The 24,365-nt window shown below is 42.6% G+C and overlaps 1 protein-coding gene across 1 annotated transcript; it reads right to left on the bottom strand.

Moving 5' to 3' along the window:
* Nucleotides 1–4,038: 4,038 nt before the first annotated feature.
* On the bottom strand, nt 4,039–22,065 carry LOC129812858 (uncharacterized). The gene is made up of 4 exons (XM_055864789.1): nt 21,803–22,065; nt 16,053–16,505; nt 7,225–9,465; nt 4,039–7,085 (listed from the first exon to the last, which is right to left on the bottom strand). The coding sequence occupies exons 1-4, from the start codon at nt 21,966–21,968 to the stop codon at nt 6,766–6,768; spliced, it is 3,180 nt and encodes a 1,059-aa protein (XP_055720764.1). The 5' UTR covers nt 21,969–22,065; the 3' UTR covers nt 4,039–6,765.
* Between the last annotated feature and the right edge of the window lie 2,300 nt (nt 22,066–24,365).

Here is a 24,365-nt window from a genome sequence, read left to right as displayed (position 1 = left end):
CTCCCTTGAGCATTGAGCCTGCCCAACCTTACCTGGTTGAATGCTCCCCGTTGCCCGACCAGTGCGGGGAGGTGGAATAACCTGCACCGGGCTATGTAGGCGAACCGGGGACACCATGCGTAAGGCTGGTGCCATGTAAGCCGGCCCGAGGAGACATACTGGTGGCCAGATATGTAGAGCCGGCTTCATGGCACTTGGCTCAATGCTCAATCTAGCCCTACCAGTGCGGGGAGGTGGAATAACCCGCACCGGGCTATGAACACGTACAGGAGACACCGTGCGCTCTACTGCGTAACACGGTGTCTGCCCGTACTCCCGCTCTCCACGGTTAGCCTGGGAAGTGGGCGCAGGTCTCCTACCTGCCCTTGGCCCACTACCTCTTAGCCCCCCCCCAAGAAATTTTTGGGGTTTCTTCACGGGCTTCCGTGCCAGCCGCGTACCTTCATATCTCCGGTCTTGAGCTTGATTCTCCGGCTTTCAGCCACGTCTCCTTGCTGCCTCCTCATACCACCGCTCCTGGGCTGTGGCTGCCTCCTTCCACTCACGAGAGCGGCGATATTCTCCAGTTTGCGCCCAGGGTCCCTTTCCGTCCAGTATTTCCTCCCATGTCCAGAAATCCTCCTTATTCCTGTAATCCTGCGTTTGTAGTTGCTGCTTTTTCCCTCGTTGCTTGATCCTTTGATGGTGGGGTGGGGACCTCGCCCTGAGCCTGAGCCACCACCGTGGTCAGACGCCCACCCAGACCCTCCCCTAGACTTTTGGTGGTGAGTTCGGAGTACGCACCTTGAGGGGGGGGTTATGTCACGTTCCTGACGGGTTTTCTGTTATTTTGTATGTGTTTGACGGTCAGGGCGTGAGTTTGGGTGGGTAGTCTATGTTGTGTGTTTCTATGTTTGTTTAGGGTGACCTGATATGGCTCTCAATTAGAGGCAGGTGGTTTTCATTTCCTCTGATTGAGAGCCATATTAAGGTAGGTGTTGTCACACTGTTTGTTTGTGGGTGGTTGTCTCCTGTGTCTGTGTCAGTGTATGTTACGCCACACGGGACTGTTTTCGGTTTTGTTTGTTTGTTCGTTTTATGTAGTCAGTTTTCCTGTTAATGCGTTCTTCGTGTTTCATGTAAGTTCGTCGTTCAGGTCTGTCTACTCAGTTTTGTTATTTTGTTAATTATTCAAGTGTATTTCGTTTCGTCTTCGTCTTGTTAAATAAATTCATCATGTCAAGTTACAACGCTGCGTCTTGGTTCAATCCATGCTCCTCCTCTTCGGATGAAGAGGAAAGCCGTTACAGGGACAGCCTGGAATTGAACCAGTGACGCCTCTAGCACTGAGATAGTGACGCCTCTAGCACTGAGATGCAGTGCTTTAGACCACTGCGCCACTCGGGAGCAATCGGGGGAGAAAGCCCTTGGTCAGGGAGGTGACTAAGAACCCGATGGTCACGCTGACAGAGCTCTAGAGTTCCTATGTGGAGATGGGAGAACCTTCCAGAAGGACAACCATCTCTGCAGCACTTTATGGTAGAGTGGCCAGACGGAAGCCACTCCTCAGTAAAAGGCACATGGCAATCCGCTTGGAGTTTGCCAAAATGCACCTAAAGGACTCTCAGACCATTAGAAACAAGATTCTCTGGTCTGATGAAACCAAGATTGAATTATTTGGTCTGAATGCCAAGCTTCACGCCTGGAGGAAACCTGGCAGCATCCCTACAGTGGAGCATGGTGGTAGCAGCATTATGCTGTGCAGAGGTTTTTCAGCTGCAGGGACTGCAGCGACTGGGAGACTAGTCACGATCGACGTAAAGATGAACGAAGCAAAGTACAGAGAGATCCTTGATGAAAACCTTCTCCAGAGCGCTTAGGACCTCAGACTGGGGCGAAGGTTCACCTTCCAACAGGACAACGACACTAAGCAGACAGCACAGACAATGGAGGAGTGGCTTCAGGACAAAACTCTGAATTTCCTTGAGTGGCCCAGCCAGAGCCCGGACTTGAACCCGATCAAACAACTCTGGAGAGACCTGAAAATAGCTGTGCATCAAACCTGACAGCGCTTGAGAGGATCTGCAGAAAAGACTGGGAGAAACTCCCCAAATACAGGTGTGCCACGCTTGTAGCGTCATACCCAAGACTCGGGGCTGTAATCACTGCCAAAGGTGCTTCAACAAAGTACTGAGTAAAGGGTCTGAATACTAATGTACATGTGATATTTCAGTCTTTTAGCTTTGTCATTATGGGGTATTGTGTGTAGATTGATGAGGGGAAAAGACAATTGAATGAATTTTAGAATAAGGCTGTAAAGTAACAAAATGTGGAAAAAGTCAAGGGGTCTGAAAACTTTCCGAATGCACTGTTTGCTGATGCTTCAATCATATACACATCAGCAATCATAGCTAATGAAGTCACTGCAGTCGGTTTTGGAATGGGTGGCCTGTAATAAACTGGTCCTGAACATCTCTGAATTTGGTAAGGAATGGTGTGACTGTTTAACAAGTTGAGGTGACTAAATTACTTGGTGTTACCTTAGATTGTAAACTGTGTGGCGGATGAATCAGAATTAGTTGGGTAACATAGATCATTAAGATGTTTTATTTGCATAATATGCTTATGTGAGATACTTGTCATTAGAATGTATCCTTTTGGACTATAGTGTTGGCAGTTGCACTTTTCCCTCAGCTAGGGCTCAGTCACTTGCGGCCCAGAGAGGGGAGAAGTCAGGCTTGTCTTTCACATGTCCCTGGTGCTATGCAGAATATCAGAAAGGGAAGAGGACAGAATGGAACATTGTCTTCATATGTGAATGTGTCTTTACCTATTCTTAAACCATGTGAAGGGATGGCGTGATTAATGGGGAACCAATTACTTGTCTCCACAATGTCTGTGCGCCAGTCGCTCCCTCCTTTTCCCATTGGGGGGAGGTGTATGGCAGTGTCTGGAAACATTGTATGTCCTCTCTGATCTTACACTTATCCTGGGATAGTGTATGACCTAGAGGCTCACTCCCCTCAGTGAGCTTGTCCAGGAGTGGGGTCAAGAGGGGGTTTTACTTGAGATGGGAGTATCTAGAGTTGACAATTGATATATGCCAATGGATGAGTTGGTGTTTTTGTACTATGAAGTACCAGGAACGAGATTAGAACCTCGTCTGAGGGACCCAAACTCAACAATAATTAATAGCGAATGTTATCTGGCTAAGGGATACTCCTTTCTCAAGAAAAAGTATTTCTTTGTGAACAGTTCCTAAGATCTGTGATTCGTCATGTAAGTTGAGAGGGGTGTATCTTGGCTATAAAAGATCTTTGTATTTTTCTGTAGCCAACGGTCCATTTGAAATAGTGAATTGTTGAAAGTCAAATGCTAAAGCTTATTATTATTAATAAAGATGTAGTTTAAGTGTAACTCTGACTGGTGTGTAGTTTGTACCTCTCATTTGGTAAAGCAGAAATATGCCACCACAACTGTCATGGTAAAAACATATAGATTCAGTGGTTGTAAAGATGGGCAGAGGTCTGTCTGTAATAAAGATATGCTTTTTTTGACACCACACTCCACAAGTCCTGCAGGCTCTAGTTTTATCTTATCTTGATTATTGTCCACTCATATGGTCAAGTGCTGCAAAGAAAGACCTAGTTAAGCTGCAGCTGGCCCAGAACAGAGCGACACGTCTTGCTCTTCATTGTAATCAGGGGGCTAATATTAATACTATGCATGCCAGTCTCTCTTAGCTGAGAGTTGAGGAAAAACTGACTGCGTCAAATTGTTTGCATTGTAAACTTACACACACACTTACCCCACCAGACATGCCACCAGGGGTCTTTTCACAGTCCCTAGGTCACGGACAAATTCAAGGAAACATACACTATTATACAGAGCCATGAGGGCACAGAACTCCCTTCCATCTTATATAGTGCTAGTGAACAGAAAACCTGGTTTCAAAAAACAAATAAAGCAACACCTCATGGCACAACGTCTCTCCCCCATGTGACCTAGTTGTTGTGTATATGTACTGACATGTATGTTTAACTGATTGGATACACTTACTAATGCCAGGGTTTTTCTTTATTTGTACTATTTTCTACATTGTAAAATAATAGTGAAGACATCAAAACTATGAAATAACACATATGGAATCATGTAGTAAACAGAAAAGGGTTAAACAAATCAAGATATATTTTATATTTGAGATTTTAGAGAAATACATTTTTTGTATGTAACATTTCTGGGATCTTTTATTTCAGCTCATGAACACGGGACCAACACTTTACATGTTACGTTTCTATTTTTGTTCAGTGTATTTTCGCTGTTATTAAGATAACTAATGGTAAACCCATGCAGCCCTGTGACTTCAGAGCGCACACATTCACTACATGACAGGTACAAGCACTAACTGTCAGGTAGATTGTAGATTGTTTATTATGCATGTATGAGCCATACATTGACACATCAAGTCCAAAACGGGAGGTTGAAAAAATAATAATAACGAGATCGTTTTCAAGCCTCTGGAATATCTCTTTAAACAGTTTGCACTTACGACTCCACTGTATATAATTACTTCCCAAAATGTTCCATTTCAAACAATATCATGAATGAGTACCATAGGGTCAAAATGGATGAAAAATACTCTTGGACAGAAGGATAGATTTTCTGGAAAGTATAAATGTTTTTCCTTTTCACACCGGAGTTCCAAATGTCTGTTTTTATGCTTGTGATGTCAGAATGCGCTCTCTGTACCAAAATGTGATTGTTACACAACAGGACAGTTAACCCCTGCTGCCTTCAAAGCACAGCACACTGCGTGCTAATGTAACAGTATAACTCTAAACCGTCCCCTCGCCCCGACACGGGGGCGAACCAGGGACCCTCTGCACACATCAACAGTCACCCATGAAGCGTCGTTACCCATCGCTCCACAAAAGCCGCGGCCCTTGCAGAGCAAGGGGCAACACTACTTAAGTCTCAGAGCAAGTGACGTAACTGATTGAAATGCTACTAGCGCGTACCCGCTAACTAGCTAGCCATTTCACATCCGTTACACTCACCCCCCTTTCAACCTCCTCCTTTTCCGCAGCAACCAGTGATCCGGGTCAACAGCATCAATGTAACAGTATAACTTTAGGGCGTCCCCTCGCCCCGACACGGGCGCGAACCAGGGACCCTCTGCACACATCAACAACAGTCGCCCACGAAGCGTCGTTACCCATCGCTCCACAAAAGCCGCGGCCCTTGCAGAGCAAGGGGCAACACTACTTAAGTCTCAGAGCAAGTGACGTAACTGATTGAAATGCTACTAGCGCGTACCCGCTAACTAGCTAGCCATTTCACATCCGTTACACTCACCCCCCTTTCGACCTCCTCCTTTTCCGCAGCAACCAGTGATCCGGTCAACAGCATCAATGTAACAGTATAACTTTAAACCGTCCCCTCGCCCCGACACGGGCGCGAACCAGGGACCCTCTGCACACATCAACAGTCACCCATGAAGCGTCGTTACCCATCGCTCCACAAAAGCCGTGGCCCTTGCAGAGCAAGGGGCAACACTACTTAAGTCTCAGAGCAAGTGACGTAACTGATTGAAATGCTACTAGCGCGTACCCGCTAACTAGCTAGCCATTTCACATCCGTTACACTAATGATCTATAGGCTGTTTCAATTTGTCAATTTCAAATTATCTTCAAATGTCACTCTGAAATTAGGTGCATTCCGCCTCATTATTACACAGAAGTTGCTAGCCCATTTCACTGTCGCGGGAAATTTACATTTGAGACATGCTATGCAAAAGTTTAAATGAGCCAGACAACTTCTCTCTTGGATGAGCCCAAGCAGTCCCCCAGGGTTTGCCCAGGTCAAGAATGCAGACATTTGTGCATCTCCAGTCAGAACAAAACCTGCCCCAACGTTTTACCCCTGGCAGGTGTTGCCGCTGGCACCCGCATTGCCTTCGATGTTGTTTTCTTTAATAATAATTACTTTGTACACGTGTGCGTTATTTACCTTAGCATAATAGTTTCTGTATTATCGTTTTAACTAATTTCAACTGTAGCACAAGATATGCATGTATGGAGCAATATGTATTCTGTCTATTCCTTTATAACTGCAGACATGCGAGGTACTAATTGCATAACCTTTATGGTGTTATACTGAATTGTGCTTATGTACATTCTTCCCTTAGTTCTGTAAAAAACTGCTAATCATGTCAGAGAAGTATAAGCTTGTGTTGTATCCTTTTGAAGCTGCCCTCATGATCAAGCCTGTGTATTTATTTAGCCTGTTAAACATAGCTCTGCCCTGCCCCCTTGTGGAGCTATTCAATTACTGGTGCATATATACATGTTGTAAATGCAACTTAATATTCTTATAGCAGTGTAATGTTACTTCATTGTAATGTTGTTTTATTGCTAATTCCTGATATTCTATTGCAATTACTAATAACTCATCTATATTCTTTACTTTCAGAAACAAACAATATTGAACGCAATTTGCCAACATCATAACTGGAAATGGAGTTGCTGACATCTGTTTCCGAAGATTGAGGCCAGCTTTTGTATTCTAACAACATACTCTTTGAACGTACACTTCTTTACAGTTTTACTGGAGGATTTTTTTTTAAAGAAAAGACAATGACAACTGTCATTTCATTACAAACATGCCTAGCCCATATTTCAATATTCACGTAGCGGTTGAACAAAAACTGCATCCCCACCCCTAAAGTCATTGTATCATGGCAGGTCACCTTTCAATTCAGTCAGTCAGTAATTTCTGCAGATGTGCTCAATAGTGCTTGAGCGTATGGTACTCCCCAAAGCACGGCGCAACACACAGGGGTATGTCGCAAGGTACACACATGTACTTTGTCAACTTCCTCTGCTTCCTTCTCCTGGTGCTGGAAAGGCAGACTTTGCAGTGCCTCCGTGTGCGACTACCTTGTGCAGCAGTTTGAGGGACTTTTGAGGGAAAATGCCGTGCATTGAGGCGTAAGGGATTGTCTGCAGCAGGACGGCCCCCAGTGGGTGGACGCCGAGGGGTGTGGTGCTCCTCCAGCAGCTCTCTCATGAGGTTCTCTCTGTACTTTTGGTAGGTAATCACCTCACCTATGGGGGCAATAAAGAGGGAGAATGAAGGAGTGGGTAGGTGAGAGATATTGTCAATATAATTGCATAATGGAACAATGTGATTTGTATGTGAACTGTATGTAAAATTTCAAAAAACCGTGTTCATTAATTGTCTCACCTGATAGCTGGCGGTGAACTATGTGGCCATTGAGGACAGCAGTGTCGATCAGATGGAAAAATATCTTCTTATACCACTTGGTGGTTTTCCAGGCGCATGCCACAAAGCGGTTTATCATGTCTGCCTTATTCACTGCCCCCATTTTGCGGTTATAGTCAAGCACACAGTCTGGTTTGATCTTCCGCTCACCTGTCAGGTGGTCAAACTTCCCTGTGGGTGACATGGTTGCTGTATGGACAGTGGAAAGAACATGTACGTCTCGTTTGTCATGCCACTTTACTGCCAGCTGTTGACCGTTCTCCTTGAACTCCACCTCTCCCCTCTGCATCTTCCTGCTTCCAAATGACGGCATCCCCTTCCTGTTTGATTGGACTGTGCCACAGGCTCCTGTGCTGTTGGAGAGCAGATGCTGGAAGAGTGTGGGACTGCTGTACCAATTGTCCACATACAAAGTGTGGCCCCTCCCGAGATGAGGAGCCAGCATGGTCATCACCACGGACCCGGACACCCCAAGCCCTTCATAATGTTGGACGTCAGTGGTGGACCCTGTGTAAACTATAATGTCCTGGACAAATCCTGTCTTCACATCGCACAAAAAAAATAACTTCACCCCAAACCTGTGCCTTTTGGAGGGAATGTATTGACGGAATGCCAGCCTACCCTTCCATAACATCAAGTACTCGTCAATGCATAAGTCCTTGTATGGCATAAAGACCTGACCGAATGCTGATGTCAGGCTGGTAAGAACATTTCTTATTTTGTGTAAGGGGTCATTTAGGTTGGCAGTAGCATTGTTGACGAAATGCAGGCATCGCAGCAGGACTAGGAAGCGGTCTTGGGAAAAGAGGGTGGCAAAGAATGGAGTTGCAAACATAGGATCCGTGCACCAGTATTCCCTTAGAGAGTTCTTCTTCACTATTCCCATGAGAAGGACTGTCACTAGGAAGGTATACATTTCACTAATTGTGGTTGTCACCCATTTAGCAAGCTTCCCCCTCACTCCTGGCTCTCTCCTCTCCAGCAGCTCCAAGGCATAGCGATTAGTCTCCTCCACTATGTCTCCCATCAGCTTCTCTGTCAGAAACAGCTTGAAGCACTCTGCTGCAGAGGGAGATGAAAAGGGGCTTTTTACTCCAGACTGGGACTCATCAAAGCCAACAGCAAGGCCAGGAGGGGTGAAATGGCTGGTGGCCTTCCAGCTACCGCAGACCTCCAGTACTTCACCCACTGTTGGTGTGCCTCCTTCACCACCAGCATCTTCAGAGGGACCTGGGACTTTGTCGGTGGTCAAGGGGTCCTCAGATTCAGGGTTCTCAATGCCCATGAGGTTTGGCGGCAGCTCCTTACAGTCACTGTCAGAATCTGATTCCTCCGTTTCATACTCAGACTCATTGTCAGAATTGACAAAAATCTCCAGAATTTCCACATTTGTGAGTTGCTTGAGAGTGATGCTTTTACCGCAGTCAACACAGCTAAATGGTTTCTCTCCAGTGTGAATCCTCATGTGCCTGGACAGAAATTTTGTTTCTTTGAAGGTCTTGCCACAAACAGGGCAGGTGCAGGGTTTGCCACCTTGACAGAGTCGGACATGGGTCTTCAGTTCACAAGTGGAGTTGAAGCGTTTTTTGCCAAACTGACATTCGCTGAGTCTCTTCTTGGCGAGAGTCAAATGATTCTGCAAGTCAGGTTTCAGAGCAAACTTTTTACCACAGTCACGGCAGCGGTGAGTTTTTCTAGACATGTTGCTAAGTTTGGAATAATGTTCCCCCATTGATAGGTTTGGATCCAATAGTGGGCAAGGATGCAATTGTGGTCTGCTGTCAAGTCCTACTGGGTCGCTGCTTTCGGCTGAGCTCTGGCTGGAGGCTACGTTTTGATCATCTGGAGGGGCACAGGGAATTTTGAAATCCTTTATGTGAGTCACGGTTACAAAAGGTGTGAGATCCACTGATTTAGTGTCACTCTCTCTGTTTTCCACAGTCTGGGTTTGGGGAAGAGTCAAGCACTGAAGTGGATCCTCCTGATCACATTCACTTTTCACACAGGAAGGAGGGAATATGGAGTCTTCGGCATCAAAGAGCTGCTCTTTCTCCTGATTGGTCCCCAATTCCTCCTGTTCCTTTTTAATCTGTGTGGGCTCTAGGTCCTCCTGCTGCAGACTGGGGATCCACTGCTGCTCACAGCGCTGCTGCTCAGGGGGAACCTCCTCTTCAGAGACAGCAAGAGAGAGCTTCAGGGAGTCTGGAGGAAAGGAGAGGAAGAGCAGAAGTTATCTATACCAAACAAAAATATAGAAACGCAATATGCAACAACTTCTAATTTCTAAGAAATCAGTCAATTGAAATAAATAAATTAGGCCCTAATTTATGGATTTCACATGACTGGGAATAGAGATATGCATCTGTTGGGCACAGATACGCTATTTTTCAAAAGTAGGAGCATGGATCAGAAAACCAGTAAGTATTTGGTGTGACCACCATTAGCCTCATGCAGCGTGAAACATTTCCTTTGCATACAGCTGGCCAGGCTGTTTATTGTGGTCTGTGGAATGTTGTCCCCCTCCTCTTCAATAGCTTGGCGAAGTTGCTGTATATTGGCAATGCACTGTTGTACACACAATCAATTGCTTCTAGATAGAGCGTTTCACAATTGACCAAATCCCCATCCTCAGCTAGTCAAAAGGGACCTTTATGGCTCCAATGTAGCATTTGAGTCTGGACGGCATCATAAGGACCAACTATCCGGAGAATCGCCAGAGGAAGTTCTAATAGAATATTATGCAACATTCGTCAAAAGAAAAAATGTGTGACACTGATGTCCAAACAAGAGAAAGTACTGGCACGTTCGTGCTACCTTTATCTATTCATGGTGAAAGTTAAAAAATAACTTCTTAAAAAGACCTGCCCAGAGGAAGGCACTATTTCAACGTAATTTCCTGTCCTAGAGAGAAGGATGGGTAGTTATAAATATTCACAAATTGTGGTTGGGAATTTCCACGCAGAGTTGATAAACATCAACAAAAGGGCCAGCATCCCGGAGTCGCCTCTTCACTGTTGACGTTGAGACTGGTGTTATGCGGGTACAATTTAATTAAGCTGACAGTTGAGGACTTGTGAGGCGTCTGTTTCTAAAACTAGACACTCTAATGTACTTGTCCTCTTGCTCAGTTGTGCACCGGGGCCTCCCACTCCTCTCTCTATTCTGGTTAGAGCCAGTTTGCGCTGTTCTGTGAAGGGAGTAGTACACAGCGGTGTACCAGATCTTCAGTTTCTTGGCAATTTATCGTGTGGAATAGCCTTCATTTCTCGGAACAAGAATAGACTGACAAGTTTCAGAAGAAAGTTATTTGTTTCTGGCCATTTTGAGCCTGTAATCGAACCTACAAATGTTGATGCTCCAGATACTCAACTAGTCTAAAGGCCAGTTTTATTGCTTCTTTAAATCAGAACAACAGTTTTCAGATGTGCTAACATAATTGCAAATGGGTTTTCTAATGATCAATTAGCCTCTTAAAAATGATCAACTTGGATTAGCTAACGCAACGTGCCATTGGAACACAGGAGTGATGGTTGCTGATAATGGGCCTATGTACGACTATGTAGATATTCCATTAAAAATCTGCCATTTCCAGCTACAATAGTCATTTACAACATTAACAATGTCTACACGGTATTTCTGATCAATTTGATGTTATTTTAAATGGACCAATTTTTATTTTTTTGCTTATCTTTCAAAAACAAGGACATTTCTAAGTGACCCCAAACTTTTGAACGGTAGTGTATATATAGAACCAGTTAAAAGTTTGGACACCTACTCATTCAAGTTTTTTTTTTTTTTTTTTTTTTTTTTTACTATTTTCTACATTATAGAACAATAATGAAGACAACAAAACTATGAAATAACATATGAAATCATGTAGTCACCAAAAAAGTGTTAAACAATCAAAATATATTTTATATTGGAGATTCTTCAAAAGTAGCCACACTTTGCCTTGATGACAGCTTTGTACATTCTTGGCATTCTGAACCAGCTTCACCTGGAATACTTTTCCAACAGTCTTGAAGAAGTTCCCACATATGCTGAGCACTTGTTGGCTGCTTTTCCTTCACTCTACAGTCCAACTCATCCCAAACCATCTCAATTTGGATGAGGTTAGTTGATTGTGGAGGCCAGGTCATCTGATGCAGCACTCCATCACTCTCCCTCTTGGTCAAATAGCCCTTACACAGCCTGGAGGTGTGTTGGGTCATTGTCATGTTGAAAAACAAATGATAGTCCCACTAAGTTAAAACCAGATGGGATGGCGTAACGCTGCAGAATGCTGTGGTAGCCATGCTGCTTAAGTGTGCCTTGAATTCTAAATAAATCACAGACAGTGTCACCAGCCAAGCTCAATCATACCTCCTCCTCCATGCTTCACGGTGGGAACCACACATGCGGAGATCATCCGTTCACCTACTCTCCGTCTTACAAAGACTCGGCGGTTGGAGTCAAAAATCTCAAAGGACAGATTTCCATCGGTCTAATGTTCATTGCTGGTGTTTCTTGGCTCAAGCAAGCCTATTTGTATTATTGGTGTCCTTTAGTAGTGGTTTCTTTGGAGCAATTCAACCGTGAAGGCCTGATTCAAGTACTCTCCTCTGAACAGTTGATGTTGAGATGTGTGTTACTTGAACGCCAAAGCATTTATTTGGGCTGCAATTTCTGGGGCTGGTAACTCTAATGAACTTATCCTCTGCAGCAGAGGTAACTCTGGGTCTTCCTTTGATGTGGCAGTCCTCATGAGAGCCAGTTTCATCATAGCACTTGATGGTTTTTGTGACTGCAGTTTTGACTGACCTTCATTGACTGACCTTCATGTCTTAAAAGATAATGATGGACTGTCATTTCTCTTTGCTTATTTGACCTGTTCTTGCCATAATATGGACTTGGTCTTTTACCAAACGGGGCTACCCTCTGTATACATTTAAGTCATTTAGCAGACGCTCTTATCCAGAGCGACTTACAAGTACATACATTCATACTTTTTTTGTACTGGCCCCCCCGTGGGAATCGAACCCACAACCCTGGCGTTGCAAGCGCCATGCTCTACCAACTGAGCCACACGGGGGTATACCCCCATACCTTGTTACAACACAACCGATTGGCTCAAACGCATTAAGAAGGAAAGAAATGCCACAAATTAACAAGGCACAGCTGTTAATTGAAATGCATTCCAGGTGCCTACCTCATGAAGCTGGTTGAGATAATGCCAAGGGTGTGCAAAGCTGTCATCAAGGCAAAGGGTGGATACTTTGAAGAATCTAAAATATTAAATATATTTTGATTTGTTTAACACTTTTGGTGACTACATGATTCCATGTGTGTTATTTCATAGTTTTGATGTCTTCACTTATTCTACAATGTAAAAAATAGTAAAATAAAGAAAAACTCTTGAATGAGTAAGTGTGTCCAAACTTTTGACTGGTACTGTATAAATAAAAATATCGATAACTATTGAAAGAAGCCGTTTTTCTACATTGTAATGGACACGGTGCAACCTTTGGTAGGTAGGCTACTGGCAGGCTTCGGCACAGCAAATCCAAGTCAACCTGTGCTCATGGTTCTCACAGGGGAAATGATGATATGATCATGAGCAAAGTCATTGTAGCCTGCATGCTGCAAATGACATGTAACTAAGTTCCTTGAAAGCTGTAGAACGTGTAGTGAAGCAAAACTTGAGTGGTCAAAAACATTCATCTTGGGGAGCAGGGGGAGCATATAACACAATTATAACATTCATAAAATGAATCACATATTTATTTTTAATACAGACCAGCTAAAAAAATAATTGAAAATTTATCCAATCGATGATGATTATTTTGGAGGTGCAAAAACATGTCCTGCTGAAAAGAAGGTTGACGACATCCACTCGTCATTCACTCAGCCTATTGAGTCCACTGGTCCCACTCATTCACTCAGCCTATTGAGTCCACTGGTCTCTCTCATTCACTCAGCCTATTGAGTCCACTGGTCTCTCTCATTCACTCAGCCTATTGAGTCCACTGGTCTCTCTCATTCACTCAGCCTATTGAGTCCACTGGTCTCTCTCATTCACTCAGCCTATTGAGTCCACTGGTCTCTCTCATTCACTCAGCCTATTGAGTCCACTGGTCCCACTCACACAGAACTACACTATGCCTTGACCTCTTTCTCACCTCCCTCTCCAAATAAAATCCTGCAAGTAGTGCGGTCTGACAGCCCGACAACCTGCCCACTCGACCCTGATGCCCCATCTCTGGAGACCTACTCTCATTCCTCAATTCCCTCATTCCTGACCACCCCTCTGACTTCAAATCGCCCGAGTCCCTCCCCTCAAGAAACCAAAACTTGACTCATCTGACGTCAAAAACTAGAGACCTGTATCCCTCCTTTCTTTTCCAAAACACTTGAGCGTGATGTCTCTGATCAACTCTAGTTCTCTTTCATAACAATCTTCTTGACCATAACAAGTCAGGCTTCAAGACAGGTCATTTAACCGAGACGGTTCTTCTCTGTGTCAGAGGCTCTCCGCACTGCCAAAGCTGACTTTCTCTCCTCTGTTCTCAACCTCCTAGATCTATCCACTGCCTTCGAAACCGTGAACCATCAGATCCTCCTCTCTACGCTGGGCGTCTCAGGTTCTTCACCCTCTCCTCTTCTCTCTATACACCAAGCCACTCAGCTCCGTCATATCCTCACATGGTCTCTCCTATCATTGCTATGCAAAGGACACTCAACTACTTTTCTCCTTCCTCCTTCTGACACCCAGGTGGTGAAACGCATCTCTGCATGCCTGGCAGATATCTCAGCTTGGATGTGGACTCCCCCCTTACTTACTATACCGGTGATATGTGGTTGTCCCACCTAGTCATCTTAAGACGCATGATGTAACTGTAAGTCACTCTGGATAAGAGCGTCTGCTAAATGACTAACATCGGAAAAACCCAGTCCTGAAACGAAAAGTAGGCTGAAATGTTTTACATCATATCATAGGAAAAGACACTGCATTCACATGGATTTGCACAAAGAGGGTAGTTCGGATGTGACTTTAAACCCTAGTACAGTGCCTTCAGAAAGTATTCCTACCCGTTGACTTATTCCACATTTTGTTGTGTTACAGCCGGAATTGAAAATTGATTCAATGTATTTATTTTCTTCACCCCTCTAAACACACACACACACACACACAATACCCCATAATGACAAAGTGAAAACAAGTTGACATTTTTGCAAATGAGATACAGAAATATCTCATTTAATAAGTATTCACGACAACCAGAGTCAATATATGTTAGAATCACCTTTGGCAACGATTACAGTGGTGAGTCTTTCTGAGTAAGTCTCAAAGTTTTGCACACCTGGATAGCCCATTATTCTTTGAAAAATTCTTCAAGCTCTGTCAAATTGATTGGTGATCACTGACATACAACCATTTTCAGGTCTTGCCATAGGTTTTTAAGCCGATTTAAGTCAAAACTAGGCCACTCAGGAACATTCAATGTCATCTTGGTAAGCAACCAGTGTATATTTGACATTGTGTTTTAGGTTATTGTCCTGCTGAAAGGTGAATTTGTCCCCAAGTGTCTGTTGGAAAGCAGACAACCAGGTTTTCCTCTAGGATTTTGCCAGGCTTAGCTCCCTAGTCCTTGCCGATGACAAGCATACCCATAACATGATGCAGCCACCATCATGCTTGAAAATATGAAGTGTGGTACTCAGTGATGTGTTGTGTTTTCCCTAAACATAATGCTTTTTATTTAGGACAAAGGTCATTTCTTTGCTCCATTTTTTGCAGTTTTACTTTAGTGCCTTATTGCAAACAGGATCCACATTTTGGAATATTTTTTATTCTGTACAGGTTTCCTTCTTTTCGCTCTCATTTAGGCTAGTATTGTATAGTACCTACAATGTTGTTGATACATCCTCAGTTCTCCTATCACAGCCATTCAACTCTAACTGTTTAAAGTCACCATTGGCCTCATGGCGAAATACCTGAGCGGTTTCCTTCCTCTATGGCAACTGAGTTATGAAGGACACCTGTATCTTTGCAGTGACTGGGTGTATTAATACAACATCCAAAATGTAATTAATAACTTCACCATGCTCAAAAGGATATTCAATGTGTGTTTTTTTACCCATCTACCAATAGGTGCTCTTCTTTGCGAGGCATTGGAAAACTTCCTTGGTCATTGTAGTGGAATCAGTGTCTGAAATTCACTGCTCGACTGAGGGACCTTACAGTTAATTGTATGTGTGGGGTACAGAGATGAGGTAGTGGACCGAAAATCATGTTAAAAAATATTATTGCACAAAGAGAGTCCATGCAACTTATGCGACTTGTTCAGTGTGGGATTTGTTTTAGTCCTGAACTTATTTAGGCTTGTCATAAGAAAGGGGTTGAATACTTATTGACTCAAGACATTTCAGCTTTTCATTTTTTATTAATTTGTAAAAATGTCTATACATAAATCCACTTTGACATTATGGGGTATTGTGTTAAGGCCAGTGACAATCTCAATTTAATCCATTTATAATTCAGGCTGTAACACAACAGCGTGGAAAAAGTAAAGGGGTGCGAATACTTTCTGACGGCACTGTATATCAAACCTTGACTCAAACGATGACTTATTGACTTAAATCGTTGCATAACATCATGGGTAAGCTTTGGCGATCGTCTTTCAGATTGAAAAAGTGGATTTCTACTGGTGTGGGTGTTTAACATGTTTGAAATGGTGATCACTGAAAGCCTAAACAGTTTATCAATTAAGTAGAACTGTAGTTAGATATTAGTAGGTATATATACGTACCTATTCTACATAGTTTTATCTCCGGTGTGATTCGCAGCAGTCTCCGTAGACGATCATTCTCCTCCAGGTACTCCGCAACCATTTTCTCAAATGCCCTGAAAATCTCCACAGCAGCAGATGCCTTTAAACGCTCATTTAAAAACACACGAAACGACTCTAGTTTAGACATTTTCAGTCGACTGAGAGTTGGGTATTCAGCTAGTATGGCTTTGTGAAGTGGTTCCTCCTGATCAAGTTCACTTTTCACATAAGGAGGAGTGAATATGGAATCGTTCGTATCAAAGAGCCCTTCAAGCTGCTCTTCCTCCTGACTGGCCCGGAGTTCCTCCTGTTCCTCTTTAATCTGTGTGTGCTCTGGATCCTGCTGCCCCAGACTGGCGCTCCACTCCTGCTCACAGTGCTGCAGCTCAGAGGGAACCTCCTCTTCAGCGACAGCAAGAGAGAGCTGCAGGTCTGGAGGGAAGGAGAGGGTGAGAAGAGGTTTAAGCTATATACCACAGAATTAAATAGAACAATTATACATGTGAATTATAGCGCTCTATGACCTATACAGCAAAGTGGCCTCGAACAAATCACAAATTGGACAAATCACTCGCTCAACCTCATTTAGATCTACTATTGAATAATATGGCGATTGAGCAACTTGAGGAGACTAAACTCCTGGGTGTAACCCTAGATAGCAAGCTACTCAAAACATAGACTCAATGGTTGCGAAAATGGGAAGAGGTCTGTCCATGATAGTGCGCTGCTCTGCCTTCTTGACATCTCAGTCAACTAGACAGGTCCTACAGGCCCTAGATTTGTCGCACCTGGACTACCGCCCAGCGGTGTGGTCATGTGCGGCAAAGAGGGACATACAGTACCAGTCAAAAGTTTGTACACACCCACTCATTCAATGATTTTTCTTTATGTTTACTATTTTCTACACTATGAAATAACACATATGGAATCATGCAGTAACCAAGTGTCAAACAAATAAGTAAATAAAAAAAATAAAGATATATATATATATGAGATTCTTCAAAGTAGCCACACTTTGCCTTGATGACAGCTGTGCACACTCTTGGTATTCTCTCAACCATGAGGAATGCTTTTCCAACAGTATTGAAGGAGTTCCCACATATGCTGAGCACTTCTTGGCTGCTTTTCCTTCACTAGGCAGTCCAACTCATCCCAAACCATCTCAATTGGGTTGAGGTCGGGTGATTGTGGAGGCCAGGTCATCTGATGCAGCACTCCATCACTCTCCTTCTTGGTCAAATAGCCCTTAAAAACAGCCTGGATGTGTGTGGGGTCATTGTCCTGTTGAAAAACAAATGATAGTCCCACTAAGCGCAAACCAGATGGGATAGCATATCCCTGCAGAATGCTGTGGTAGCCATGCTGGTTAAGTGTTCCTTGAATTCTAAATAAATCCCAGACAGTGACACCATCACACCTCCTCCATGCTTCACAGTGGGAACCACAAATGGAGATCAACCGTTCACCTACTCTACGTCTAAAAAAGACACAGTGGTTGGAACAAAAATCTCAAATTTGGACTCATCAGACCAAAGGACAGATTTTCACCGTTCTAATGTCCATTTCTCGTGTTTCTTGGCCCAAGCAAGTATCTTCTTCCTAGTGGTGTCCTTTAGTAGTGGTTTCTTGCAGCAATTCAACCATGAAGGCCTGATTCGCTCTGAACAGTTGATGTTGACATGTGTTTGTTACTTGAACTCTGTGAAGCATTTATATGGGCTGCAATTTGAGGCTATTAACTCTAATGAACTTATCCTCTGCAGCAGAGGTAAAAACTAGGTTTTTGCGACTGCACTTGAAGAAACTTTAAAAGTTCTTGAAATTTTGCGAATTGCCTGACCTTCATGTCTTGAAGTAATGATGGACTGTCGTTTATCTTTGCTTATTTGAGCTGTTCTTGGCATAATATGGACTTGGACTATTACCAAATAGGGCTATCATCTTGTTACCAACCCTAACTTGTCACAACACAACTGATTGTCTCAAACGCATTAAGAAGGAAAGAAATGCCACTATTTAACAAGGCACACCTGTTAATTGAAATGCATTCCAGGTGCCTACCTCATGAAGCTGGTTGAGAGAATCCCAAAAGCATGCAAAGCTGTCATCAAAACAAAGGGTGGCTACTTTGAAGAAGCTCAAATATAAAATATATGTTTTGGTTCCTACATGATTCCATATGTGTTCTCATAGTTTTGATGTTGTCACTATTGTTCTACAATGTAGAAAATAGTAAAAATAAAGAAAAACTCTGGAATGAGTAGGTGTGTCCAAACTTTTGACTGGTACTGTATGTATGACCGCTAGTGCCGGGCAATGAAGTTATCTACATCAACCCTTTACAGACAGAACGCAGCTATAGTAACATGTCGATTACGAGAATTTATAACTTTTCATACAATTAAAAAAAGTGCTGCATCAGACGGTAGAATTCTGCTCCAGCGTAAAATTATCTGTATTTTATCTGTCCCTGACATCAAACATCGCTGATTAATGTGCTGCTGTGTTCTTTTTTATGCAGCTTTTTATGGTATGGTAGCTAGGTGTGTTTTATTTCTACTAAATGTCTTGGTAAGTCACAGTATTTAACAAACTTTGAAGTACTTTTTTAGGAGAGTGGTCTGCGCTCAGCAGCTGGAGATTATTTGATTGACAGTTCCGTTGCCTAGTGATGGATTTTAGTCCCGCTTCAGAAGGTTGTATTCCTTTACAGAAAAGTAAAACGTCCATATCACCAGAGAAGGTTGTGCATTTATTTTTTCACGTTGTGTAGCCTACCCTAACAGACAGAAAAGCAAACATTATGCATTTCTGAAAAGCATAATCGATACAGGTCCTGTAGCCTAAAGTAATTTCATATTAGGCAAAAATTAAGAGTAGGTTACCCCGTGATTAGGGTAGGATTTCTACAGCCAACAGACACACACTTGCATCATTAGTGAAGAGACAATGCAGTCCAGCATGAGGGAGAGAGGCAGAAACGTGCTTATATGTTTTGGTAATCTGCATATGGCAATGTCTTGTAAATTCACCAAGTAGCCTAAAGTTCTCCTCTTCCTCTCTGGTTTTATTTGAATTACACAACTTCCCCAGGCCTTTACAGCCTATCAGCTATAACAAAAAAAATTATGTTTTGTGTTAAATTAACTGTGAATTTAATTAAGTGGGGGGGGGGGGGGGGGGGGGACAAAAAACAGTTTCGGTTCGGGATTTTTTTCTTTTTCGGTTACGGATTTATTTGTATTTTTATGGGAGACCAGGTTTCATTTCCCGCGTTACAAAAGCACACTGTTTTACAATCGCGATATCTGATATGGCTTTGAAATACAGAGCGTGCCGAATTGCAGAGTTTTTGTTCAGCCATAAATGGCTATTAGCAGTAGGTGTTATAAGCTATTTAGGAGATAGCAATCTAGCCCTATTTTGACAGTAAAATAACAAAAATAGCTATGCTAAAATTCATGACAATCACTTGTATAACTTATTTATTGAATATCTCAGTAGTGTTTTACACATCTTAATAAAGCATTGTGAATGACGTTCTAAACTGATCACACCTATTTTTTCTATAGCGTGACGCTGGCATTTTTTTGGGGGGGTGTAACCAAATAATGGGCTGGTGCCATCAATTGAGGAGAAAATGTTAATCTAGAGCTCTGCACTGACAATCAATTCGGGGGTGGGGTTGTGAGACTTTTTTTTTGGGGGGGGGGCGCCACAGACAGCTTGCTGTGCTATGGTCAGCTAATACAGGACTAGGAAAGGCCCATGACTTTTGGGAGAAAAAAAAATAATATTCCGATTTCTCAGGGAGTGCTGCAAGACCCCTACTTCCCGCAGCTATGTTGACAATATGCTACAACATCTTTCAACCACCCATACTTGGGGATACTTCATTCATTCTCAATTTGGAATGCACTGGTGTCTTAACTTTTCTGTTTCCAGTTGCAGGTCTAACTCTGATAACCAGAGAATATATCGAAAAATATAAAAGCCCTGTTTTGCACCGAGTGAGAAGTTACCGTTGCCATTTTAGCTGCCCGACATCTCGCAATTCCCAACATCTTTGTCGGAACTAGTCATTTCTAAGCTACACAGTGGTGGCCACGTGTAGACCAAGATTTACACATATGCAAAAGGACATTTCTCACTTGATGAAAAAGGCGGATTTCATACTTTTCTGAACATTCTCTGTCTATCGGAGTTACACATGCAACTGGAAACACAAATCAAATTTTATTTGTCACACACACACGGTTAGCAGATGTTAATGCGAGTGTAGCGAAATGCTTGTGCTTCTAGTTCCGACAATGCACTAATAACCAAGGAGTAATCTAATCTAACAATTCCACAACTACTACCTTATACACACAAGTGTAAAGGGATAAAGAATATGTACATAAAGATATATGAACGAGTGATGGTACAGTAACAATGATTCATTTAAGTAACATTTGCATTACATTTGAGATTTAAAACATGTTTTAATGTCAAATAAATGCCCCAAATGTAAAACACTGAAATACATGCATAAGACATCAGTGCCTTTGTAACGGATGTGAAATGGCTAGCTAGTTAGCGGGTACGCGCTAGTAGCATTTCAATCATATGCAAGTAAAAATAAATGTTTATTGGTCACACACATATTTAGCAGATGTTATTGGCTCCCGAGTGGGGCAGCGGTCTAAGGCACTGGATCGCAGTGCTTGAGGCATCACTACAGACACCCTGGTTCGAATCCAGGCTGTATCACACCTGGCTGTGATTGTGATTGTGAGTCCCATAGGGTTTCGCACAATTGACCCAGCGTCGTCCGGGTTTGGCCGGTGTAGGCAGTCATTGTAAATAAGAATTTGTTCTTAATTGACCTAGTTAAATAAAAGGTTAAATAAAAATAAATACATTTTAAGTAAAGGGGTGTGTTCAGTTCAATTCGTGGTCCCGTGTGGCTCAGTTGGTAGAGCATGGCGCTTGCAACGCCAGGGTTGTGGGTTCAATTCCCACGGGGGGACCAGGATGAATATGTATGAACTTTCCAATTTGTAAGTCGCTCTGGATAAGAGCGTCTGCTAAATGACTTAAATGTAAATGTAATTGTTTGCTTCGTTTTGTGATGGTTTGTACTGAGCAACACGTTTCCTCAAAACGGTGAGCACCATTCTTTAACAAACTTTGAGATATGTTTGCTCCCATGGGGCGGCAAGGTGTGGACTGATCAATATGGGTGTGACCATTTGAAATCGCAACACACCATACACACTCGCCCTCAGGGCCACTATAATCACAGTTCAACCCGGGTGTTATTACGCCAATTCTGTTGCAGAACGTTTCCTAAACGGAAGCAAACGTAACGAAACTGGGCGGGACCTACCTGAATTTGTCCAATTGAAACTTTCGTTTTCGTTGCGTTTTGCAACTGTTTGGACAAAATATTACGCCCAAATACCGTATTGTTTCAGTTGTATTCAACGTTGAACAATGTTATGTCGTAATGAAAGCACCCCAGATTAAATTGCATATCGACCATTGCAGATCTAGTTATGATCTAAGCAGCCTTTAAACATGCCTGAATGCAACTGTACGTTATTTAAAATCAGCTTTTCGTGACAAAACAATGTAATAATGTATGGTAAAAGATACAGTAGATAACTTCTTTAAAAATTGATGAAGTGGTGATCACACTTTGCCTAAACAACTATAGCTAGCCAGTAGCTCTACCGTATACTAACCTATTCTATATAGTTTTATCTCCGGTGTGATCCGCAGCAGTCTCCGTAGACGATCATTCTCCTCCTGGTACTCCACTACCGTTTTCTCAGCTGCCCCGAAAATCTCCACAGCAGCCACCGTTAAACGCTCATTTAAAAATACACGAAACGACTTTAGTTTATACATGTTTCAGTAGACTGAGAGTTAGGTATTTTTCAACGAGTGTGGCTTACTCCACGAGGAAAGTGGCCATAAAAATCTGCGTCTCGTCGGCAACACTAAAGAAGTACTTCCGGGTCTAAATAAAAGTCCCTACGTAATAGTTGAAAAGTGTTGAATAACCTATATTTATTTAATATATATGAAAAATATTTGTCTAAACAGTAACAATGATTCATTTAAGTAACATTTGCATTACATTTGAGGTTTAAAACATGTTTTAATGTCAAATAAATGTCCAAATGTAAAACACTGAAATACATATTGGCTTATAGAGCATAAATTATTCTCGGTGGCGCAGTAAACGTATTGTAGGCAATACTCAGTAGGCTTTGTAGAATGTATATATGGTGTCATTTCATGGGGCACTGAATAATATGGAGTCTTACTGGATTAATAAGGAGTGTTGCTGGCCTTTGAGTCCACCCATTCCATTGGCCACAATGTGAATCACTGTATGCGGAATACATTTTGGCTTACTTATGAAGCAAAAACTATTCTCAGACACCCAAGATATTGGGAATGAATACTACCACTTGTAAAATGTTAAAAGATTCCAGCCACCCCAGCCGTGAACTGTTCTCCTGCAGGTGGTACCGGAGCATTGGGTCTCGGACCAACAGGCTTCTATCCCCTAGCTCTGAGACTTTTGAACAACCAAAGACTCCAGGCACTGAGACATTTAAACAGCTAGGCAATGGATGCCCACCCTAACCCATGGTCCATCTGCAATTACTAAATGTATATAGCTTACTTTCTCATGTTATTCTTATTTCTTGTGCATTTAAAAAATAACAAATCTACTTTATACATTTTGATATTGAATACTGCATTGTTGGGAAAGAGCTAGCAAGTAAGCACTTCACTGTACTTGTGCATGTGACAATAAAACTTGAAACAAATTTAAAACTTCTGTGTAACTGTTGATGATCAATATGAATAATTAACTTCATTGTGATATTTGTTATGAATAAAGTATGCTTTTTTGGACTAAATGTACTTACATCTTTCTTGACTTTTTGAATAAACATATTGTTGTTGTATTTTTTACAAAGTATCCACCAGAAGGAATTTTGATATGACAATACAGTGCCTTCGGAAATTATTCAGATGCCTTGACTTTTTACACATTTTGTAATGTTACAGCCTTATTCTAAAATGTATTAAATAAAACACTAAGCAATTTACACACAATACCCCATAATAACAAAAATAAAATCGTTTTTTATGCATTTTTAGCAAATTTATATAAAAAAAAAAAACAGAAATACCTTATTTACATAAGTATTCAGACCCTTTGCTATGAAACTCAAAATTGAGCTCAGATGCATCCTGTTTCCATTGACCATCCTTCAGATGTTTCTACAAAACTTGATTGGAGTCCATCTGTGGTAAATTCAATTGATTGGACATGATTTGGAAAGGCACACATCTGTCTATATAAGGTCCCACAGTTGACAGTGCATGTCAGAGCAAAAACCAAGCCTTGAGGTCAAATGAATTGTCCGTAGACCTCTGAGATAGGATTATGTCGAGACACAGATCTGGGAAAGGCTACCAAATAAATTCTGCAGCATTGAAGATCCCCAAGAACACAGATGCCTCAGTCATTCTTAAATGGAAGAAGTTTGGAACCACCAAGACTCTTCCTAGAGCTGGCCGCCTGGCCAAATCTGAACAATCAGGGAAGAAGGGCCTTGTTCATGGAGGTGACCAAGAACCCAATGGTCACTTTGACAGAGCTCTAGAGTTCCTCTGTGGAGATGGGAGAAACTTCCAGAAGGACAACCATCTCTGCAGCTCTCCACCAATCAGGCCTTTATGGTAGGATGGCCAGACGGAAGCAACTCCTCAGTAAAAGGCACATGACAGCCCGCTTGGAGTTTGCCAAAAGGCACCTAAATACTCAGACCATGAGAAACAAGATTCTCTGGTCTGATGAAACCAAGATTAAACTCTTTGGCCTGAATGCCAAGCGTCACATCTGGAGGAAACCTGGCACCATCCCTACAGTGAAAGATGGTGGTGGCAGCATCATGCTTTGGAGATGTTTTTCAGTGGCAGGGAGACTAGTCAGGATCGAGGCAAAGATGAACGGAGCAAAGTACAGAGAGATCCTTTATGAAACCCTGCTCCCGAGTGCCCAGGACCTCAGACTAGGGCGAAGGTTCACCTTCCAACAGGACAACGACACTAAGCACACGGCCAAGACAATGCGGGAGTGGCTTTGGGACAAGTCTCTGAATATCCTTGTGTGACCCAGCCAGAGCCTGGACTTGAACCTGATCGAACATCTCTGGAGAGACCTGAAAATACCTGTGCAGCAACACTCCCCATCCAACCTGACAGAACTTGAGAGGATCT

This window comes from Salvelinus fontinalis, chromosome 16 (assembly GCF_029448725.1).
Source record: "Salvelinus fontinalis isolate EN_2023a chromosome 16, ASM2944872v1, whole genome shotgun sequence".
Classification (NCBI taxonomy): Eukaryota; Metazoa; Chordata; class Actinopteri; order Salmoniformes; family Salmonidae; genus Salvelinus; species Salvelinus fontinalis.
This window is presented reverse-complemented; position numbering and strand designations above follow the sequence as displayed.